Source organism: Nomascus leucogenys, chromosome 15 (genome assembly GCF_006542625.1).
Source record: "Nomascus leucogenys isolate Asia chromosome 15, Asia_NLE_v1, whole genome shotgun sequence".
NCBI lineage: Eukaryota > Metazoa > Chordata > Mammalia > Primates > Hylobatidae > Nomascus > Nomascus leucogenys.
The window spans coordinates 5,088,182-5,110,788 of record NC_044395.1 but is presented as its reverse complement, the minus strand read 5'-3'; the positions used below and the strand labels follow the sequence as shown (position 1 = coordinate 5,110,788).

The window sequence follows — 22,607 nt, the reverse complement described above, 5'->3', positions numbered from 1 at the left end:
CTCCCTCCAGCCAGCCCCTGTATGAGGGAGGGCATCTGCTCCTAGTTCAGGAGGGAGGGGCCCTCATGGCCTAGTCCCTTCTTAAAAGTCCTCTTCTTGGCCGGGTGTGGTGGCTCACACCTGTAATCCCAGCACTTTGGGAGGCCGAGGCGGGCGGATCACCTAAGGTCAGGAGTTCGAGAAAAGCCTGGCCAACATGGTGAAACCCCATCTCTACAAAAAATATAAAAATTAGCCAGGTGTGGTGGCGGGTGCCTGTAATTCCAGCTACTCGGGAGGCTGAGGCAGGAGAATCCCTTGAACCTGGGAGGCGGAGGTTGTAGTGAGCCGAGATCGCGCCACTGCACTCCAGCCTGGGCAACAGAGTGAAAAAAAAAAAAAAAAAAAAAGTCCCCTTCTCTTAATGCTATCACCTTGGCAACACCTGGATTTTGGAGGGGACACATTCAAACCATAGCAATCACCAACAACTGGTATTTTTCTCCTACCCTACATATTCTTTAGGTAACCACCCAGGTCAGTGGGGAAAATAATCTACTTCTGAATAAATCCTAGCTATAGTTTCATGCTACTGTAAATGGGATAAAAGCAAATCATGCCTGAAAATTTTGGGAATAAGGTGATGTTTATATCGTTACGCTGATTTTTACAAAATGTGAATCATATTGACCAGGTTCATTTGTACTAGACCACCACACCAAAACTTTTAAAAATTATTTTCCAGTTAGGTGAAAAATGATGTTGTGCTTTCGTTTGTACATCTCTAATTTCCGGAAGATTTATAATTTGTTTGTATTATTTTGTGAATCATCTGTTCATGTCTTCTGCCTATTCTCCTACAGTCTTTTTCTTATTAATTTGTAAAGACTCTAATGTAATAGCCAACTGCTACAAGAATGTTTCTGATTTGTTGTTTACCTTTTGATGTTCTTGATATTAAAAGATGTTTATATAGCTGAACATTTTTCTTTTCTAGTCCCCCCCCCTTTATGTTTATGCCTTGGAAGATTTCTCTACCTCAGATCAATAAATATTCACCTATCCTCCTCTTTCCCCACCCTCATCCTTTTATTTTATCCACATTTAAAGCATTACAGACAGTGGAGTCCAGTTGGTCAAGTAACTCACTTTACAGATGAGACTTCAGTGATGTAACAGAAAGTCTTGTTTTATGAGAATGTGTTAATCCATCTTAATGTGGCTTATGATTTGCAATCTCAGGCAAGTATTGTGTTTCCTGACAAAATATACATTTGTTTGCCTTCTTCATTAGCCACCTAACAGCCTTCTCCTAATTTTTCAGGTGTCCTGATGGCAAATTTCAAGGGCCACGCACTGCCAGGGAGTTTCTTCCTGATCATCGGGCTGTGTTGGTCAGTGAAGTACCCACTGAAGTACTTCAGCCACACGCGAAAGCACAGCCCACTGCATTACTATCAGCGTGTCGAGATCGTCGAAGCCACAGTTAGGACTTTGTTTTCCGTCATTGGTAAGAGCAGGGGTCATTTGGTCCAGGGAATCTCCTCATCATACCCAGAACCATTTTTTTTTTTTTTTTTTTTTTGAGACGGAGTCTCGCTCTGTCACCCAGGCTGGAGTGCAGTGGTGCGATCTGGGCTCACTGCAGGCTCCGCCTCCCGGGTTCACGCCATTCTCCTGCCTCAGCCTCCCGAGTAGCTGGGACTACAGGCGCCCGCCACCACACCTAGATAATTTTTTTTGTATTTTTAGTAGAGACGAGGTTTCACCGTGTTACCCAGGATGGTCTCTATCTCCTGACCTCGTGATCTGCCTGCCTCAGCCTCCCAAAGTGCTGGGATTACAGGCGTGAGCCACCGCACCCAGCCAACCCAGAACCTTTAATTCATTTTCTGAGCCCTGTGAAATAGATGTTTCCACTGGCAGAGATAATAGGGCAACAATTTCCTGATGGCCACTAGACTATTTTATCATAACATCCATTGTGTACAGAGCTTTATAATACTAACGGTTGACAGCGCTCAAATCATGGGACACTGTGAAAAACTATCAGATCAACAAGGACACAGGTATGGAAAGTTGTAGGAGCAAAACACCCACTGTATGAAAAAGATATGACACAAATAAAAAGAGAAAAAAACAAAATAGATTAGGCTTACGTACCTGGGTTGTGACAAAGTAGAAAAATCACCTTTTTTCCTCAATTGTCTCTCCCTCCAGATCCTTACAGTAGTTAACACCCAATCCATTGGCTTATCCTCATCCTCAAGTCTCAAGCGCTTATAGAGAGAGAGTTTATGTAGATTAGTACATTAGCCAGTGGGAGAGAAAAAGCAGCAGAGGGCTGTTGGAGAGGGATTTTCCTTCACTCTGCCCCATTCCAACAAGATCCACCCACTCCCACTGTTTCCTTTGCATCCACTCCGCTCCACTGGGGCCCTCCAGGGACAAGCAGTGAGGACAGTAACAAGTGTTCTTCCTCAGGACCAGCCCCACCTGGCGGGGAATGAGGGGTCTTAATCTGCAACTGACAATTACCACTTGTCATCAGTGGCCTATGGTTTCTCGGAGAGAGTGAAGTAACATTGGTAGCTTCTCTTGAAGGAAGCAAAGCTTTATAGGGCTTTGCTGGCCTCATCCTGCTGAATTTCCCCACTCACCATTCAGGCATCACAGAGGCTTCCCGTGAGAAGTGACAGGGACCTGTGGCTTAAAGGATCAGGACAGCATCAACCTTGCCTTTATAAAGCTAGGACAATTACAGTATTTGGCCCCTTGACTGGGTGAAAATGGTAGTCATTCAACAGCTGTCTGGCACTCCTACCACAAGCCAGGAAGTCACTGTTCCAGGCACAGGAGATACACTGGGGAACCACGCAGCCCCTGCTGTCACAGGGCTTCCATTCTAGTGTCACTGGGACTTTTCCTGGGTCATTTCCACAACTTCCTGACTCTGTGTGTGGGAATTCAAAAAGGGTCTGGCTTGAGAAACTAGTATCTGGGAAACAGAGTCCAAAATGTCATCATGGAGGATTTCTTCTAGGCTTCCCCGAGAACATTTTGGGTACCAGGCATAAAGACAAATCTTTTGCCTTCCAAATTAGGTGATAAAAGTAGAAGGGATAAGAACTAAGAGCTATCCTGTGGCGCAGCTTTGTCATTTTCTGGCCCACATCATGGGGCCTCTGCCTTGTTTACCTGGTGTTTTAAAACACAGAGCTGGGAGGGGCGCAGGGCTTGCAGAGCTGGCTCTGTGCCCAGGAAGGGCACGTACCTGGGAGCCACTTCCCTCCCTTGGCACATACAGGTATCTTCATTACCAGTGCATCTCTGCTCGGATTCTGCTTTCAACCTAATTGTTTCTGTCTAGGATTTCTTTTACTGCTCACTTGGCAGGGAAGCCCAGAGATTATTCTATCAGCCACACTCCGACTTAAGTGATGATGTCTTGCTCATCTCCGCTCCTGGACAAACCTCCTGGGGATCTGTGTGTGGTTGTGTTCGTTGATTCTTCTACCTTCAACCCCAAACCCCTAAAAGGAACAACAATGGCAAGATGTCTACACAGGTTACTCAGCACACACCCTACTTTATACTGAAGCAGCTGCACCTGAGGCAGCAAAGTAGCTCTGCTGACCCGCGGGCCACCCTCACCTCACCCCATCTCCGCTTCATTCATGCCTTTGGGTTATTTCTTGCTATTTGTCTCAGAGCTACTCTTCCCTCTAAAACATTCATCCTCATTTCCCTGCAGGGATCCTGGCAGAGCAGTTTGTTCCGGACGGGCCCCACCTGCACCTCTACCATGAGAACCACTGGATAAAGTTAATGAATTGGCAGCACAGCACCATGTACCTATTCTTTGCAGTCTCAGGAATTGTTGACATGCTCACCTATCTGGTCAGCCACGTTCCCTTGGGGGTGGACAGACTGGTTATGGCTGTGGCAGTATTCATGGAAGGTAATTTTGTGGAACGGATGGAGAGGAAGGAGAGCCTGACAAGCCATATTTATGAAGGATCAGAGTACAAAATATCAGAAATGTTGCAAATACAATAACCTTCCCCAGAAAATCCACATCTCTGGACTGCCAAAACCTGAATAGGACCTAGTGCTCTGCTCTGGATGGGCCAGGTGACATATTCCCTAAAGTAGCCCATGAAAGCTTTGAGGCTTGCAGGCAGCTCCCAAAGCCCCTGGATGACACTACAGGAATCCTCCTTGCCTTCCCACTGCCGCCAGCAGCCCTGCTCACGCACGTGCACACTCCTCAGTGTGGGTGTATGTGCGCACATACACGTGTGTACACACAATGCCCCAGCTGGTTGAATGCCACCATGCCAGGGATACACCCCTTTGGTTAAGTGAAACCACACTCTACCTTTCACCCAGGGAGGTACCGTCTTGCCTCCATCACAAGTCTCAGGAGACCCAGCCCGCTGCTAGGGGAGCGCTCCCAGTATGACTCACACTGACCGGGGTACGAAAATACATTTTGTCATCTAACAACCTCACTTCTGTACCTCAGCAAGAGTCGAAAAAGGTTGAGGGCAAAACTGAATTTCAAATATACACACACACAGTCTGTTACAAATCAGCAACATGCTTTGGCTGGCCCATCCTATACTGATCCCACCATGGGTTCCGTAGAGATTTTAAGATACAATCCCTTGCTGCTTTATACTCCTAACATACTCATGAAATACACTTACTCGCATCTGTTTGCTGCCTGTAATGTTATGTAAACTAACTTCCTAAATGCTGAAGAACCTAGCTGAGACAGGTGTAGGAGGAAACTTCGGTGATGGTGAAAGCCAAGTGTAGCCCTGACAGCTGCCATCTGGTTTGTGGCAGGTTTCCTCTTCTACTACCACGTCCACAACCGGCCTCCGCTGGACCAGCACATCCACTCACTCCTGCTGTATGCTCTGTTCGGAGGGTGTGTTAGTATCTCCCTAGAGGTGATCTTCCGGGACCACATTGTGCTGGAACTTTTCCGAACCAGTCTCATCATTCTTCAGGGAACCTGGTTCTGGCAGGTGATTTTCCACACCCAGGCCCCCCGCTGGTCTGGATGGAGAAGCCCCACCGAGCACATCCAAGAGAAATCCCTGATGAGAATATGGGGTCTGAAAATGCGCATTAAAATGCCATGCAAAGGAGTTTAGATGACCGTTTTCCCCCCATGCCCACCTTTGACTTCTAGTTTTATCCATTAACATCCAGAGGATGCATTAGCAATCCAAAATTTAGAGCATGCACAGTGAGGTTCAGCTGCCGTCCCCAGAGAATGGGCTGATGCCTTTCACAGGCTCTGCTTGCTAAACTATCCACTGGAAATGTGGGCCCTGAAGTTCTGTTTTGTCGTTTTGAGAGAGACTCGCCCTGTCACCCAGGCTAGAGTGCAGTGGCGCAATCTCGGCTCACTGCAACCTCCATCTCCCAGGTTCAAGCGATTCTCATGCCTCAGCCTCCTGGGGAGCTCAGGTTACAGGTGCCCGCCACCACGCCTGGCTAATTTTTTTGTATTTTTAGTAGAGACAGGGTTTCACCATGTTGGCCAGGCTGGTCTCAAACTCCTGACCTCAAGTGATCCACCTGCCTCGGCCTCCCAAAGAGCTGGGATTATAGGTGTGAGCCACTGCACCTGGACTTGTGTTTTTAAGTAAGCCTATACAACCAAAATTAACCTGAAGCCTTTTTTTTTTTTTTTTTTTGAGACAGTCTCACTCTGTCGCCCAGGCTAGAGTGTAGTGGTGTGATCTCGGCTCACTGCAAGCTCCACCTCCCAGGTTCACGCCATTCTCCTGCCTCAGCCTCCCAAGTAGCTGGGACTACAGGTGCCCGCCACCACACCTGGCTAATTTTTTGTGTTTTTAGTAGAGAAGGGGTTTCACTGAGTTAGCCAGGATGGTTTCGATCTCCTGACCTCATGAGCCACCCGCCTCAGCCTCCCAAAGTGCTGGGATTACAGGCATGAGCCACCATGACCCTCTTTTTTTTTTTTTTTTTTTTTGAGACAGAGTCTCACACTGTGGCCCGGGCTGGTGTGCAGTGTCATGATCTCGGCTCACTGCAACCTTCGCCTCCCAGGTTCAAGCAATTCTCCTGCCTCAGCCTCCCAGTTAGCTAGGATTACAGGTGCCCACCACCATGCCCAGCTCATTTTTTGTATTTTCAGTAGAGACAGGGTTTCACTATGTTGGTCAGGCTGGTCTTGAACGCCTAACCTTGTAATCCGCCTGCCTCAGCCTCCCAAAGTGCTGGTATTACAGGCGTAAGCCACCACACCCGGCCAGAGCCATTTTTCTACGTGAAAAGTCCTTTCTATGCTAACGAAGTGTGGGAACTATGAGGCGTTGGTAACATATGGGCCACTTCGGTGGCCACAGGAGGACGGCTAGATTGCTTCCCAGGACCATCAACCGCAAGACCAACTTCTCTGTGTAATCTCCTAGATTGGGTTTGTGCTGTTCCCACCTTTTGGAACACCTGAATGGGACCAGAAGGATGAGGCCAACCTCATGTTCATCACCATGTGCTTCTGCTGGCACTACCTGGCTGCCCTCAGCATCGTGGCCATCAACTATTCTCTTGTTTACTGGTATGTCTGAGACTTTTGTGAAGCTTTTCCTCCTAACTCTAAGCAGGATTGATGTGATTAAATTGCACCGTCTAATGAGTGCCGACTACATGCCAAATTCTGTGCAAGGTACTCTCATGCAGGGAAGGTATCACTACCCTTATTTGCAAACAAGGGGAATGAGGCTTTTCAAAGTTTAATGATGTGTCTGGGTCATAGTAACCTGAGGGACCCAGGTTTCAAATGCAGGTCTCACAGGTTTTAAGCCTGTGGTGTGGTGGGGAAAACTGAAATGGGAATCAGTACTGGATGGCAGTCCCCACGTAAAGGGTTCATTCTGGACCCATCATCTTATTTCCAGACCTGCCCTCCCTGCTTCCCAGAGATGATGTGACAATCAAGAAATAAACCAGAGCAGAATGTTAAGACAAACTGCACTCCACCCCTCACTGAAGGCTCCTTAGAGGTATATAGATAACAGCTATGGACTCCTATGCACTTGCTGTGCCCCAGGCCCAGTGGAAAGCAGCTAAACTGTATTATCCCATTTAATCTTCATTGCTTTATGAAGTATGCACTGTTATTTTTTACAGGTGGAGAAAACAAGGCTTCAAAAAGCTGAGTAACTTGACCAAGGTCACCCCACTAATAAATGGCAGAGCCTCTCAATGCAAGGGTGACTTTTAGCAAATGGTATTACCAGTTCTATTTGCTGTTCAGCTGCCTCTACCTTTTCTTCTAGGTCATTTCTCTAGATCCCAAGCAGAATATTAGGTTGATGCAAAAGTAACTTGTTTTTGCCATTATTTCATCCAGAAAGAGTTCCACACGGACCAAAGAGAAGGGAGCTCAAGTCAGTTTCTGTAGTTCTCCTGCCCAGCCACTGAAACAGTACACCAAGACAGGCAGGAGACCTTGGCCTCATTATGACATTCAGTAGTTTCCACCATCGCCCCTTTATCTACTGATATTTCCTAAGAAGTCTAGTTTAAAGACATGTAATCACAGTATTTGATAGAAATATAAAGAAAATAGTTTAAGAACCAGTAGATGCCTTCACATCCTTGGTAATGGATTAAGGGAATCTCTGGCTAATTGGCTCTTACTCTCTCTATTAAAGCCTTTTGACTCGGATGAAGACACACGGAAGGGGAGAAATCATTGGAATTCAGAAGCTGAATTCAGATGACACTTACCAGACCGCCCTCTTGAGTGGCTCAGATGAGGAATGAGCCGAGATGTGGAGGGCGTAGATATCCCACTGCACAGCTGGAATGAATGGAGTCCATCCCCTCCACCTGAATGCCTGCTGTGGTCTGATCTTAAGGGTCTATATATTTGCACCTCCTCATTCAACACAAGGCTGGAGGTTCTAAAACAGGAAATCAGGCCTACAGCATCCTGTGTATCTTGCAGTTGAGATTTTTAAACATAATATAAAGTCTGTGTTGGTATAGTACCCTTCATAAGGAAAAATGAAGTAATGCCTCTAAGCAGCAGGCCTTTGTGCCTCAGTGTAAAGAGAAATCAAGAGATGCTAAAAGCTTTACAATGGAAGTGGCCTCATTTATGAATCCAGGATATGAACCCAGCAGAAGAACTTGCTGCTTTTGGTAACTTATCCCTTTTTCTCTTAAGAAAGCAGGTACTTTCTTATTAGAAGTATGTTAGAATGTGTAAGCAAATGGCAGTGCCTTTAGAGTTACAATTCTAACTTACATTATTCACAAGCCTTGGTATTTTAAAACTATTGTTAAACATATCATAACCAATCATACCAGGGTACTGCAATACCACTGTTTATAAGTGACAAAATTAGGCCAAAGGTGATTTTTTTTTAAATCAGGAAGCTAGTTACCGGCTCTACTGAGAGTTGGAGCCCTGATGTTCTGATTCTTCAAAGTCACCCTAAAAGAAGATCCGATAGAAAAGCTGTATACACGAGATAGAAAAATGTCAGGTATGGAAGGCTTTCAATTTTAATATAGCTGAAAGCAAAGGATAACGAATTCAGAATTAGTAATGTAAAATCTTGATACCCTAATCTTGCTTCTGGATCTGTTCTTTTTCTTTTTTAAAAACTTCCTTCACTGCGCCTGTAATCCTAGCACTTTGGGAGGCCAAGGCAGGTGGATCACGGGGTCAGAAGATCAAGACCATCCTGGCTAACATGGTGAAACCCCATCTCTACTGAAAATACAAAAAATTAGCCGGGTGTGGTGGTGGGCACCTGTAGTCCCAGCTACTCGGGAGGCTGAGGCAAGAGGATGGCATGAACCCGGTAGGGTAGCTTGCAGTGAGCCGAGATCATGCCACTGTACTCCAGCCTGGGTGACAGAGCAAGACTCTGTATCAAAAACAAACAAACTTCCTTCAACAAATATTTATTAAATATCCACTTTGCAACAGCACTGAAATGGCTGTAAGGACTCCTGAGATATGTGTCCAGCAAGGAGTTTATAGTCAAACAGGAGAAACATGCCAGTAGTTACATCCAGTGTGATGGGTGCTGAGAGGCAAGTACAAACCACGATGAGAAAAAGGAGAGGAGGGGAAATGCAGAGCTCACCCTGTAGAAAAAGCATATCCCAGGTAGAGAGTGTAGCACATTAAAAAATGAAAGCATAAAAAAATACGGAGAACTTAAAAAGTTCTACAAACTGATAAAATTGAGTTAGGACCAAGCTGACGGGCCTTAGAGACCAAATAATACTTTCCACGTGCGTAGTATTTTTCAGATTCTGAAATGCACCCTATCTCATTTGGTTCTCACAACCGCTTGTAATGTGTAAGAGCATGAGGTCTTTCAGAAAAGCTGGCTGGCCTAGCCAGGCACAGTGGCTCATGCCTGTAATCCCAGCACTTTTGGAGGCCAAGGCGGGTGGATCATGAGGTCAAGAGATCGAGACCACCCTGGCCAACATGGTGAAACCCCATCTCTACTAACAACATAAAAATTAGCTTGGTGTGGTGGCGAGCACCTGTAGTCCCAGCTACTTGGGAGGCTGAGGCAGGAGAATCACTTGAACCCGGGAGGCGGAGGTTGCAGTGAGCCGAGATTGTGTCACTGCACTCCAGCCTGGCGACAGAGCAAGACTCCATCTCAAAAACAAAAACAAAACACTCACCCATAGCTGTGCCATTCATCTATCAGAAACCTGAAGCCAGCATATGAAGGAAGCAAGTGTGGCACAAATCCTGGGCTGTCACCGTAAACAGCTCTAGTAGGGAGTTTCCATTCTACGCTATTGCTATTCCACCCACAGGCTGGATAGTGCCGAAGTTACACTTCCTGAGGTGTCAGCATCCTGAAGCAACCTGAACTTTACACTCACTCCCTGCTCTCCAGAATGCACACGTCTGCCATGTGCAAAAACGACAAGCAGAATCAGGTGACCTCAGCTAACAGGAATGTGGGCAGGGCTGCGGCTGAATGCCAGACCTACTTTTATGAAATTCCTTGTTAAGTAAATTCAGAAGGGGTTTGTTTGTAGCTGGCAGTAAATACCTAAGACAAGATCTCTGGAATTTCTACCTTTTTTTTTTTTTTTTTTTTTTTTTTTTTCATTTAAAAACTGTCACATGGCTTTCTATGTGAAATGTGATTCTTGAAAATAACAGATACACAAATATCAACGGATTATCAAACGCAGACACACTCACCTTTCTCAGGTGGAAAGGCCCATTTCCCCGCACTGCACCCTACCTCTCCCCACTGCCAACCTCATCCCGTGCCAGTCTACTTGCCCATCACAAGCTCAACCTGGGAGGCCCATTCACCTCTGCTCTCTGCAATGCAGGCCTCCCACCTCCTAAGACTGGATTGCCCCAGGCTCGCCAGGATACATCACAGCCCTCCTGCCTGGAGGAAGGCAACAGAGAGACTTGACTTAGAATCAGAAGCTTCTCTTTAACTTCAACTCAGACTCGTGTCTTCCAACGGTTAAAGAGGAATGATGACACTGATTTTACAAAATTGCTCTAAGAATTAAACAAAATGTCTGTGAAACAGCTGCAGAGCCAACCAGCCTCCCAGACCCTCCTCCGCTTCTCCGCAACCCCCTAACCACCCAACAACTAAGCCAGGCTGCCTCCATCCCACATCCTCCTGCTCCACCTCTTCAACGCACAAGAGCTTCAATACACTCCAAAAATTAAAGATACGTTTTTAATAACTTGGGCACTTTCAAGAGAAACAGGGAAGCACCAGCAACTCAGAAAGCCTTTACCACTCACTGCTGCCCCAAAACAAGAGATGCATATATTGTTGACAACCAGTGCTTGAATTAATTACATTTTAAAATATTGTCCTGAGCTCTGCCTGTAGCTGAGGCTGAGAAGCGTGAAATAGCCAGGATTAAATGACCTGCAAATCTAGACTGGCTTCTTTGGGGGCTGGTACTGCCAGGCAGATAGATCCCTGTTCCTTGCACCCCCACTGTCCTCCACCATCTCTACTCGAGCAAGGGTCAAAAAACTTTTTTTTGAGATGGAGTCTTGCAGGCTGGAGTGCAGTGGCATGATCTCGGCTCACTGCAACCTCCACCTCCCGGCTTCAAGCAATTCCCCTGCCTCAGCCTCCCAAGTAGCTGCGACTACAGGTGCACACCACCACGCCCGGCTAATTTTTTGTAGTTTAGTAGAGACAGGATTTCACCATGTTGTTCAGGATGGTCTCGATCTCCTGACCTCGTGATCTGCCCGCCTTGGCCTCCTAAAGTGCTGGGATTTACAGGTGTGAGCCACTGCGCCCGGCTGCAAAAAAAAAAAAAAAAAAAAAAAAAAAAAACTTTTACTTAAAAGGCCATATAGGAAATACTTTAGGCTTCAAGGCCATCCAGTCTCTATGTCAACTACTCAATTCTGCCTTCGAATCTGAAAGCAGCCACAGATAATACAAACACAAATGGGTCTGGGCTGTGTTCCAGTAAAACTTTATTTACAAAAACAAATGGCCAGCCCCAAGGGCCTGGTTTGCAACTCTTGCTCTGGAGCAGAGCCGAATGTATACTCTCTGAACTGCAACAAAGTTTGTGCTGCAAAAGCAGCACCTCTGCTGTCAGTCCCCTCCTCTCTGTCCACTGGCTCTGGACATCCATGTGAACAGGCTTGCCAAGAAGGACGAAGTGGGCAGGTAAAGCTGGGGGGGGGGGGGGCCCACAATCAAGATCCCAACACCCCTATCTTTAACAGGCGGTGCCAAGTGAATCCCATTTCAGGGGACCCACTCTACCTCGCTGCCTACGATGTCTTCCCATCTTACAGCCTCTCGATTACTATGCAGTTACCAAGTTGGCTACCACCTTACTAAGATTCTTGCCATTTTCTCATTCTAGTCAAAAGAATAAGTCATCAGTTTGGTGGGGGGGGCGGCTAAAGCCCAAGTTTATATTTGATACAGATGTATAACAGGTTCTTTAAAAAAATAAATTACATAAAATTTTCTGGACACAAAAATCCTATCCAGACCACTAGTCACGGAGAAGACCAGAAGCCAAAAAATACAATCCTCATGGAGAACCAGCTTATTTGCTGTGTGCACTCTGCAACTGGTAAGCCTTCCCTGGGGGTCTTACTCTCAGAACTCTGGCTTATAGGACATAACTGGTAATTCCTGCAGTTTCAACAGAATATTCTCCTAGATTGGTAGAGAGCAGAACCTTGGAACCCTGGAGTGAACCTTTCTCAGGGTGCTCCACTATGGCACATGGCAGCAGAATCCAGGCCACTGTTGCCATCATCCCCCGCCTGGCTGCCTTGAACAGGCAAGCTTAAAAGAATGACACAACCTCCCTGCTCCCTTCTCAGCCAGGACAGACCAGGCATGGTCTTTCATGGAAGCCATCCTCTCTCATAATCATTGTTGCTCAGGTGCCTGTTTAGGAGATGGAGCTGTAGTCACAACAACAGTGGAGACTGCTTTGGAGGAGCCAGAAGCTGTTCCCTGTTGGAGATGGGATGCAGGGACAGTCTGGATGCGCACCTGTTTGCAAAGACAGAAGGTCAGGTCAATGGATTGCAAGTAGGCTCACCAGTTAAGAACAGCAGTGAAATCAGAGAGGAGCCCAATATGGCCAAGAATTTGCCCTGGGCCTTACCTGTGTGGCTTGACCTTGCTGCTGAAGCTGCTGCAACTGCTGAGCAGTAAGGAAACTAACAGGCTTATTGCCAGCAATGAGCTTAGTGCCCGCTGGCATAGTTGTGAGGATGATGTTGCGGCCCAACCCACTGAGGCTGTGGAGGGAAAGCAGGGGTGAGGTATAACGATATCGGTGGATATTCTCTGGCCCAGATTTAGGCCATGTATTGAAGGACAACAGGGAGGTCTGTGCCAATGAAAACCCCAGCATTTCAGATTGAAATGGAAACCAATTGCTGAGACCACCTTTCTTCCAGCTTCTCCCTTCCCATGGCAGAAGACAGTAATCCCAGAAGCCCCCAGTGCTTTGGATAAAATGGCCCTTGACTCCCGGCCCTGACCAGCAGGAATAGTGGACAGGGCCCCAGGGAGGTGTGCACTTCTGCAAGAAACCCTCCCCCTAATAGCCACATCTCACAAGCTGCCCTGAGACTGCGGACTGATTTCATCGTGCCCTTTATCCCTGGTTCAATCAAGGCCACAGGTGGCCCTCATTCCTTGAACTGCTTAGGTTTAGAGCTCAAATGTCAAAGGGAGGCTTCCCTCACACCTAGCTGAGCCCCATCCTAGCACTTCCCACACCCTTTTCTCTCCAGTATGTATCACCATGCATGTTGCTTTTTTATTGTTTCTCTACTTTACAATGTATGCTTGGAGAACAGCAGGGATTTTCATCTGTTTTAATCACTGCACCTAAAACAATACTAGATGCTCAATAAATACCGTTGATGAGCACAATAAAGGAGAGGTGTCAAAGGAGGGCCCCAGAAAAACCAGCCACTTTGCCACTCGGTGACAAGGACTGGTAAGCCCTGCCTGCCACCTCCACCCACGAATTGGTTCCTTTACCATGACATAGTACTTACTTGGCTCCAAGGTTGCCTTTGATGATGGGGGCTGTGACCACGCTCTTGCCCTTCATTGGCTGGCTGATCACAGAGAGGGGAACTGTGATCCGTGTAGGCAACTTCCCCTAGAAAAAAAAAGCAGGTTTTGTAAGACAGGACGTAAGGAAAACCAGCAAGTGTCACCTCCAGGGCATCAGGAACTGAGGAGCAAGCACTACAGATGCTGTCAGCCCCCAGTACCCACCAGGGTCTCAAGGCTCCTGAGGTTTGGGCCCAGAAAACCCTAATGAAACTACTTATATACTATAATCAGGTGAAATCTGATCTTTTATCATCCTCTTTCATGCCAGCAGAAGCAGCAGCAACCCGATCTATCTGCTTTCACCAGGATAAAACCTGTATCTAAATCACAAAGGCAGGTGTGTCCTCGCTTTAGCACAGTCCAAGATTCTGAGTTCCTTGGAGGACAGAGGCTTATCTCTGTATCCCTCAGTACATGGCACAGTGCTGGGCACACAATCACTATTTGGTGAAATAAATTCGAGGAAGGACAGAGGAGCTCAAGAGTTAATATTTCAAGCACACAACTACTCACTGGAATGCAGGGCCACTGGTGAGGAACAAACAGCAGGGCATGCTAGATTAAAGAGAGGCCATGCTCTCCGGTGCTTTCCATTTCTCCCGGAGATAAGAGAGGTTAGCTAGGGGACACTAATAATAAACTCAATCAAGTGAAAAGTCCAACCCCCAAGCTAATAAAGCCTAAGAAAAAATTTTTTTAGAAACTGAGAAGGCCTAGAGTCTTTGGGACTTCAGGATGGTTAAGATAGGTCACTGCATTACCTGTTTTCAGATGGCCTTGGTTTTAATGCTTGACTGGTAATAAAATTTCTATGCAGTAAAATCTTATGTAAATTAAATCTGAGTTTTAAAAAATTCAAGAGGGCTGGCTGACAGGATGCTGGGAGAGGGCATCAGCATTCCACAGAGGCAGGCTAACACAAAGGAGACGGGCATTCAGCTGCAAAACTGCACCGCAGGTCACCGCACCTATCTCCATGGGGTTCACCCACAGCCTGGAGCCTGTTAAAAAAGCATGCAAAGAGGGCAACAGGCAACAGAATACCTTGAGATGGTACCTTCAGATACATTTACTTATGGTTTTGTTTTCTTCCTCAAAATGCCTTTGTTGCTTAAAACATCTCAGACCAGTACACTGCCTAGAATGATCCCTTCAGGAACTACCTAAAAAGCTGACTAGACGGGGAAATAAGCACCATCAATACTTCCTGCCCCACCAAATGCTCTCCAGTTGCACCTACCCAGGTTGATTATAACAGGACAGATGACACTCGATACAACATTTCTGTTAGAGGTATTCAACAGAAACAAAAGTGGATTAAGTGAGTGCAGTTTCCCCGCTTCCTTATTTCAACTTCCATGATGTAGAAACCTAAGTAACTCTTTTTTTTTTTTTTTTTTTGAGACAGAGTCTCGCTCTGCCATCCAGACTGGAGTGCAATGGTGCGATCTTGGCTCACTGCAACTTCCGCCTCCTGGGTTCAAACGATTCTCCTGCCTTAGCCTCCTAAGTAGCTGGAATTACTGGTGCCCGCCACCACGCCCGGCTAATTTTTGTATTTCTGGTAGAGACACGGTTTCACCATGTTGGCCAGGCTGGTCTCGAACTCCTGTCCTCAGGTGATCCGCCCACCTCGGCCTCCCAAAGTGCTGGGAATTACAGGCGTGAGACACTGCACTTGACCAATTATTTCTTTTTTAACCACACTATGTGAAGATTTTCTGTTTTGGGTATTCATTTGACTTATGTTTATATCCTTCTTCATTGCTCTGGCTTTTATCCCAATTTATGAAAGTTTCCCTACATAGCTTGCTCAGTAAAGCGAAACTGTATTTTATATTGTCCATACACACCCCCACACACACCCCTCTTCTGAACAATGCTCCTTACCTAGAGGCTGAAGAGTAAACACACATGCATCCACAGACACCTGTGTGGGGATATGGGGATTTGGTTTATGATAAATGTAGCCTTTCAAGCTAGTGGGGGAAGGAATAGCTGATTATTTTGGCAAATTTGAAAACTAGGAAGTGAGATTTCTACTTCATCCTATTCACAAAAATGCATTTCAAATGCATTAACAATTATACTTTTTAAAAAAACTCAAGGTATTTTATGAAAATAAAGGTTAACCAAAACAGCATGGTACTGGTAACACAACAGAGACATAGATCAATGGAACAGAACAGAGCCCTCAGAAATGATGCCGCATATCTACAACTATCTGATCTTTGACAAACCTGACAAAAACAAGAAATGGGGAAAGGATGCCCTATTTAATAAATGGTGCTGGGAAAACTGGCTAGCCATATGTAGAAAGCTGAAACTGGATCCCTTCCTTACACCTTACACAAAAATTAATTCAAGATGGATTAAAGACTTAAATGTTAGACCTAAAACCATTAAAATCCTACAAGAAAACCTAGGCAATACCATTCAGGACATAGGCGTGGGCAAGGACCTCATGTCTAAAACACCAAAAGCAATGGCAACAAAAGCCAAAATTGACAAATGGGATCTCATTAAACTATAGAGCTTCTGCACAGCAAAAGAAACTACCATCAGAGTGAACAGGCAACCTACAGAATGGGAGAAAATTTTTGCAACCTACTCATCTGACAAAGGGCTAATATCCAGAATCTACAATGAACTCAAACAAATTTACAAGAAAAAAACAAACAACCCCATCAAAAAGTGGGCAAAGGACATAACAGACACTTCTCAAAAGAAGACATTTATGCAGCCAAAAAACACATGAAGAAATGCTCATCATCACTGGCCATCAGAGAAATGCAAGTCAAAACCACAGTGAGATACCATCTCACACCAGTTAGAATGGCCATCATTAAAACATCAGGAAACAACAGGTGCTGGAGAGGATGTGGAGAAATAGGAACACTTTTACACTGTTGGTGGGACTGTAAACTAGTTCAACCATTGTGGAAGTCAGTGTGGCGATTCCTCGGGGATCTAGAACTAGAAATACCATTTGACCCAGCAATCCCATTACTGGGTATATACCCAAAGGACTATAAAACATGCTGCTATAAAGACACATGCACACGTATGTTTATTGTGGCACTATTCACAATAGCAAAGAGTTGGAACCAACCCAAATGTCCAACAACGATAGACTGGATTAAGAAAATGTGGCACATATACACCATGGAATACTATGCAGCCATAAAAAAGATGAGTTCATGTCCTTTGTAGGGACATGGATGAAGCTGGAAAACATCATTCTCAGTAAACTATCACAAGGACAAAAAACCAAACACCGCATGTTCTCACTCATAGGTGGGAAGTGAACAATGAGAACACGTGGACACAGGAAGGGGAACATCACACTCCGGGGACTGTTGTGGGGTTGGGGGAGGGGGGAGGGACAGCATTAGGAGATATACCTAATGCTAAATGACGAGTTAATGGGTGCAGGAAATCAACATGGCACATGGATACATATGCAACAAACCTGCACATTGTGCACATGTACCCTAAAACCTAAAGTATAATAAAAAAAAAAAAAAAAAAAAAGAAAAGAAAAGTTAACATTTTATAATCCTGGGGTAAGGAAGACATAGACACGAAACCCAGAAACCATTAAAGGAAATGCTGACAGATCTAATTAGATACAATTATAAAGACCTGTAGAGCAAAAGACTCCATATAATAAGGTTAAAAGATGACTGGAAAAAAATATTTTCTATGTATATAAAGAATTCACATCCACAGATTCCGTATCTTCTGGATGCTATAAAAAGCCACCTCAAACAATATGAAAATGCCAAATACCTCAAAAGAAAAGTGGCAAAGATTTACTCACCAGGGAGCACATGCCAATCTCCAAATGAATGGATACTCAACTTCACTCATATCAGTGAAATGAAATCAAAAAAGAATCCCCTTTTCACCAGTAAGACACGTATGCGAGGTTAAAAAGACGTAGTATCAGCACTGGTTAAGGTCTAGGGGAAACAGGAGGCTTGCTGATAGCGGCACATGTGGATGTGGCCTTTCAGGCGGCGCCGCTGGAGTATCTCAACTCTCCACGTGTGCACCCCCAAGGCTCGCGCTAGCACTCTCCGCTTCAGAAATGTTCACACATAAGCCCAGAAACACTCGCCACTGCCTGACAGTAGAAATGCATCCTTTAGCAGAGCCCCTTCTACCGGTTACTATACCATTGAAAAGACGCCAGTCAATATCTGTGTATGGCCTAGAACGATCATCAAGACATTTCTAAAAAATAAATAAAGCAGCCGGGGGCGGTGACTCACGCCTGTAATCCCAGCACTTTGGCAGGCCGAGGCGGGTGGATCGCCTGAGGTCAGGATTATTGCGATCAGCATGGAGAAACCCTGTATCTACTAAAAATACAAAATAAGCCGGGTGTGATGACACATGCCTGTTAATCCCAGCTACTCAGGAGGCTGAGGCAGGAGAATCGCTTGAACCCAGGAGGCGGAGTTGCAGTGAGCCGAGATCGTGCCATCGCACTCCAGCCTGGGCAACAAGAGCAAAACTCCATCTCAAAAACAAACAAACAAATAAAGCAAATCACAGAATATATAAAGTCTCTCATGGGTGTTTTTTAAACTACGTGTACATGTATGAAAATGCTCAAGAAAAGGACTAGAAGGATAAATGCCGAACTACCCACAGCAATTAGTCTTCATGAAAGGAGAACTGGAACATGGTCAGGTTTTATTTTGTCTGCACTGTTCTTTACCATTTGAAAACAATGTATGCATGTACTACACTTTGATAAATTGTGTTTCAAAGGAAAACACAAGTCAGTAAATAAATCTATTTCAGGCACATGAGGTGATATTTAGGGCCTCTAATTTCCACTCCTAAAAAGAAGTTTCCTAGTTTTTAGAGAGTTTCTCACGTAATGGGCAGTTGGGGCTTGAGTAAATTTTCTAAAAAGAAGGCCTAAGCTTTACCACTAGTTACTCACAGCCTGGGACGTAGACACAACCGTGGTGCTGACAGGGACCTGCCGCACGGTGGGGGCTCCTGTGCCGATGCTGATGGGGGTGCTTGCAGCCCCAGAAGCCACAGCTACAGTCTTGGACACAGCAGCATTCATACTGGGCAAGGACACCGCTGAAGTATGGACAGTTCCAGACCCGCTGGCTACCGAGGCCCCTTGCTTGGCGTGGGTTGCAACGGTGATGGTCTGGCCTGCTTTGGGAGGTATCACTCCCAGTCCCTGCACAATGCGGATCGTGGCAGCTGGTTTTGCTTCTGAAGAGGCCACTGTGCTTTTTCCCTTCTGGTCAGCCACACTCACGCCAAGAGCTGGCATCAAGCGAAAAGCCGAACTTGAGGCTTCTGTTGGCTTGAGGTCAGGAGTCACTTTGACCACAGTGGTACCTGGAGTGGATGAAGGGGCACTGGCTGAACTGGCCTTGGCAGGGCTATCAGCTGCATGGACTGGATTGGAAGTGACGTGTAAGGTGGCAGAGATGCCTTTGCCTGTAGTGTTGCCTCCTGTCCCGAAGAGGTCCTGGGTCAATTTGACTGTGGTAACCTGGGACTTGGCCAATGTGGCCATCATGTCCGGAGTGATTCGCAGAACCGTCTGGCCCTTGGCATCTGTGGTGATGGAAGAGGGTGGCAGACGCAATACATCCTTACCCTGGATGCGGAAGTTAGTGGCTGTGAGTGGAATGCTGTTGCCTGTTTGGGGCTTCACACCAAGCTGCCCAGTGATTGCCACCTGGATGGGGAGAAGCAGCACTGATGAGGGATTCACAATAGTAAACCGGTTACAAAATACAACTAGACAAACTTCTGTTTCATGGGTAGATGTTTTGTATTTTCTTTTTTTTATTTTGCAAACATTCACAGAAGTAGAGAACAGTATAACAAACCCTTATATCTTTTCACCCAGCTTCAAAAATTAATACTTTGTTTTAGCTATCCCTCCCCACTGTGGTGGGGGAGGGAGGAATTAGAATATATTAAAGTAAATCCAAGATCTATTATTTTACTGATCAATATCTCTGTACACATCTATAACCTAGAAAAGGACTTTTTGAGACGGGGTCTTGCTATGTCACTAGGCTGGAATGCAGTGGTACAATCAGAGCTCACTGCAGCCTGGAACTCCTGGGCTTAAATGTTCCTCCTGCCTCAGTCTCCTGAGTAGCTGGGACTACAGGTGTACAACTGAGCCTCGCTTCCCACCTCCTAAGGCCAGTTCCCTCATGTGTAACAGATGCAAGCCTATTAGCCTTACTCAGGGACTTCCTCTCTCTGTGGCGTGATCTATCTTCTCCCTTCTACTGGACTACGGCCATCAGAATGCAAACATGCTGTAATACTTCCCATCCTAAAAAACAACCAATCCTGGCTAACTCTACACCTCCCTCCACCTACTCCACTCCACATTCAACTCCAGTTCTCTGCTCTCTTCAGAAGCAAAATTCCTCTAAAAACTACCTGTATAATCACCCCTTGGTATGTGCGAGAGACTGGTTCCAGGATGCCCCCAGGTAGATACTAACATCCACAGATGCTCAAGTCCCTTACACAAAATGCGCTATCTCCATAAAACCAACAAACATCCTCCCGTGTAGTTAAAATCATCTCTAGATTACCTATAATATCTAATACATTGTAAATCCTGTGTAAACAGCTTCTATACTGTATTGGTTTTTTAATCTGTATTATTTTTTATTGTATTGTTATTTTTTACTGGGGTTTTTTGCAAATAATCCATGGTTAGCTGAATCTGAGGATGTACAACCCACGAGTACAGAGGCCGATCATACTCACTGTCTCCACTTCCTCACCTTACCTTCTCTTTTGAACCCATTCCCCAAAAGCCACCAATCCACTGGCCCAGTGAAGCCCATGCGTTATCCTGATCCACCGAGTCTCATCTCACACCTTCCCTACCACACTCTGTCTTGCAGTCTCCACACCTCAATTTTCTTCTACCTCAATAAATGATGCCACCATCTATCCAAGCACCCAAGCCAAAGCCATGGATGGGGTAATTCTCACCTTCCTCCTCTCAGACCCCCACACAAGCCACCAGCAAACTGCACTAGCTCCCCCTTCAACCACATCCAGACCCCACTACTCCCCTCCACCTCTGATGAACGGTCACTCCAATCTACAGCAGCCTTGCCTCTCACCTGGACGACTGCCACTGCCTCCTACAGGGGTTCCCCATTTCCATTCTTGTCCCCCACTGTTCATTCTACCCAGCAGCTGGATGTTTCTTTAAATGTAAACCAGATCAAGTCACCCTTGCTCACCATCTTCCAGGGGCTCCCCTCACATTTAAATTAACTTCAAAGTCCCACATAATCTAACTACTGGCAACCTCTCCCATCCTCGTCCTCTAACACCCTCACACTTGCTCCCTACACTCCAGCCACAATGATTTTCCTCTCGTTCTTCAATCATATTCCTGACACGAAACATCTGCACTTGCCATTCCTGGGCCTCAAATGTTTTATCTCCCAATCATCACTTCATGGCGCGCTCTTTCTTTCATCTCTTTCAAATGTCACCTCCCCAGAGAGGCCTTCTCCAATCACTGCAGCTAAAATAACACACTACTGCTCTCCACCCCTGAGCCTGTCTACCGATTAGCATAGCATTTATTACTCACACTGAGGTACTTGTCTCTTAGCTCTATGAGAATACAAGTTCCGCGAGGGGAAGGACTTAAGTCTGTTTAATGTACCATTAAATCTCCAATACTTAGGACAGTGTCTAGCTTAATGTTTGTTGAACAACAACAAAAAAAACATTACTTTATCGTTATGTGGTTCCATTTCTCCATCTGTAAATAATAAGAGTGCCTACCCCACAGAGCTAAGAAGATTAGACTATTTAACAAGCAAAAAATGCTTAATGCAGTGCAGGCACACAGGAGGCACTCCTATCAGTATTAGTTGCTATACTGCTTACAGTTCTTTGAAGTTCGTTGATTATTCTTTTATATTCACAACCAAGAAAGTAAAAGCAAATTCTACTTTTACGAGAGGTAAACTGAGAAGCCAATAAAATATGGCCATGGGAATTTAACTAAATTCATGAACGGTCTATTCTAAATCCAGAAACTCGACTACTAAATGCTGAATTAAATGGAATGAAACAGAAGAAATCTCCTCAGCATCTATAAAGGCTGCACTGCCTTTGGTGGGAACTCACGCCTAAGTATAAGCTGAGAGTCGAAGATGACCAATCTTCTTCCCATGGGCATGCAGTCTGGCCAAGAACCTCCAGCTCCAGTGGTCCCTGCTCCAGGATGAAGGATTGAGATCCACCTGGAAAGAGCCCCACCTACCTGCTTGATGATGTTCTGTCCTGTGATGTTTTGAATGACGGCAGCCGTGGAGGCACTGGGAGCAGAGGTCCCAGGAGAACTCGTGGCTGGCTTACTCACAGGGCTGGCTGTGGCAGGGAGACTTGTCACCGTGAGCCCTGTCTGCCCAGGTCCAGGCCGCTGCACAGTGGCTGCCGTAGTCTGCGCTTTGACTGGCACAGTGGCCATTACTGTCTAGTTCAGGGCATGAGGCCGAGAGCTTAATTAGACTCTAAGATGCAGACCAGCACTCTAACCAAGAGTCTCCCTCATCACCCCAGGAAGCATTCCTCTCAAAGAGCTTCTAATCCCACAGTACTTAAGGCACACCACTCTCTAAAATGGACACTGTAAATGTCTCATTAGTGTGTATCTTCATTTTCAGAATTTTACAATTAACATCTCATTTTATTCCTACACACTGAGGACAAATACTATCTTACCCCTTTTATAGCAAAGGAAACTGAGATAAAGAGGATACAAATCTTCTCTAAACTCACACAACTAGTTCACGGCGTAGCTAAGACTAGAGGCTGAGATGTAGACTGACAAGGTCCGAATTTACAACCCGCCTCTACAGAGATCCTGATGTCAGGGTCCTGGGGAAACCACTCGACTGCTCTGAAGATCTGATTCCCAACACA

At 45.8% G+C, this 22,607-nt stretch overlaps 2 protein-coding genes across 8 annotated transcripts in view; one reads left to right on the top strand and one right to left on the bottom strand.

Moving 5' to 3' along the window:
* The first annotated feature begins 429 nt into the window (after positions 1–429).
* TMEM45B (transmembrane protein 45B) lies at positions 430–8,606 on the top strand. The gene is made up of 5 exons (XM_030794580.1): positions 430–1,489; positions 3,734–3,940; positions 4,834–5,018; positions 6,438–6,583; positions 7,683–8,606. Exons 1-5 carry the CDS (start codon positions 1,312–1,314, stop codon positions 7,792–7,794), a joined length of 828 nt encoding a protein of 275 aa, XP_030650440.1. The 5' UTR covers positions 430–1,311; the 3' UTR covers positions 7,795–8,606.
* Positions 8,607–11,475: 2,869 nt separating this feature from the next.
* Positions 11,476–22,607, bottom strand: part of NFRKB (nuclear factor related to kappaB binding protein) — a 33,104-nt gene continuing 21,972 nt past the window's right edge. For 6 of the 7 annotated variants that reach the window (XM_030794570.1, XM_030794571.1, XM_030794572.1 and 3 more), the window contains 5 exons: positions 21,946–22,158; positions 18,592–19,356; positions 13,568–13,674; positions 12,661–12,796; positions 11,476–12,545 (listed from right to left, as the gene is read on the bottom strand). In XM_030794570.1, the coding sequence (XP_030650430.1) occupies positions 12,420–12,545; positions 12,661–12,796; positions 13,568–13,674; positions 18,592–19,356; positions 21,946–22,158 (1,347 nt within the window). In that variant the 3' untranslated portion in view covers positions 11,476–12,419. Of the gene's footprint in view, positions 12,546–12,660; positions 12,797–13,567; positions 13,675–18,577; positions 19,357–21,945; positions 22,159–22,607 lie in introns of those variants that run through there. The other variant, XM_030794573.1, reaches the window with a different exon arrangement.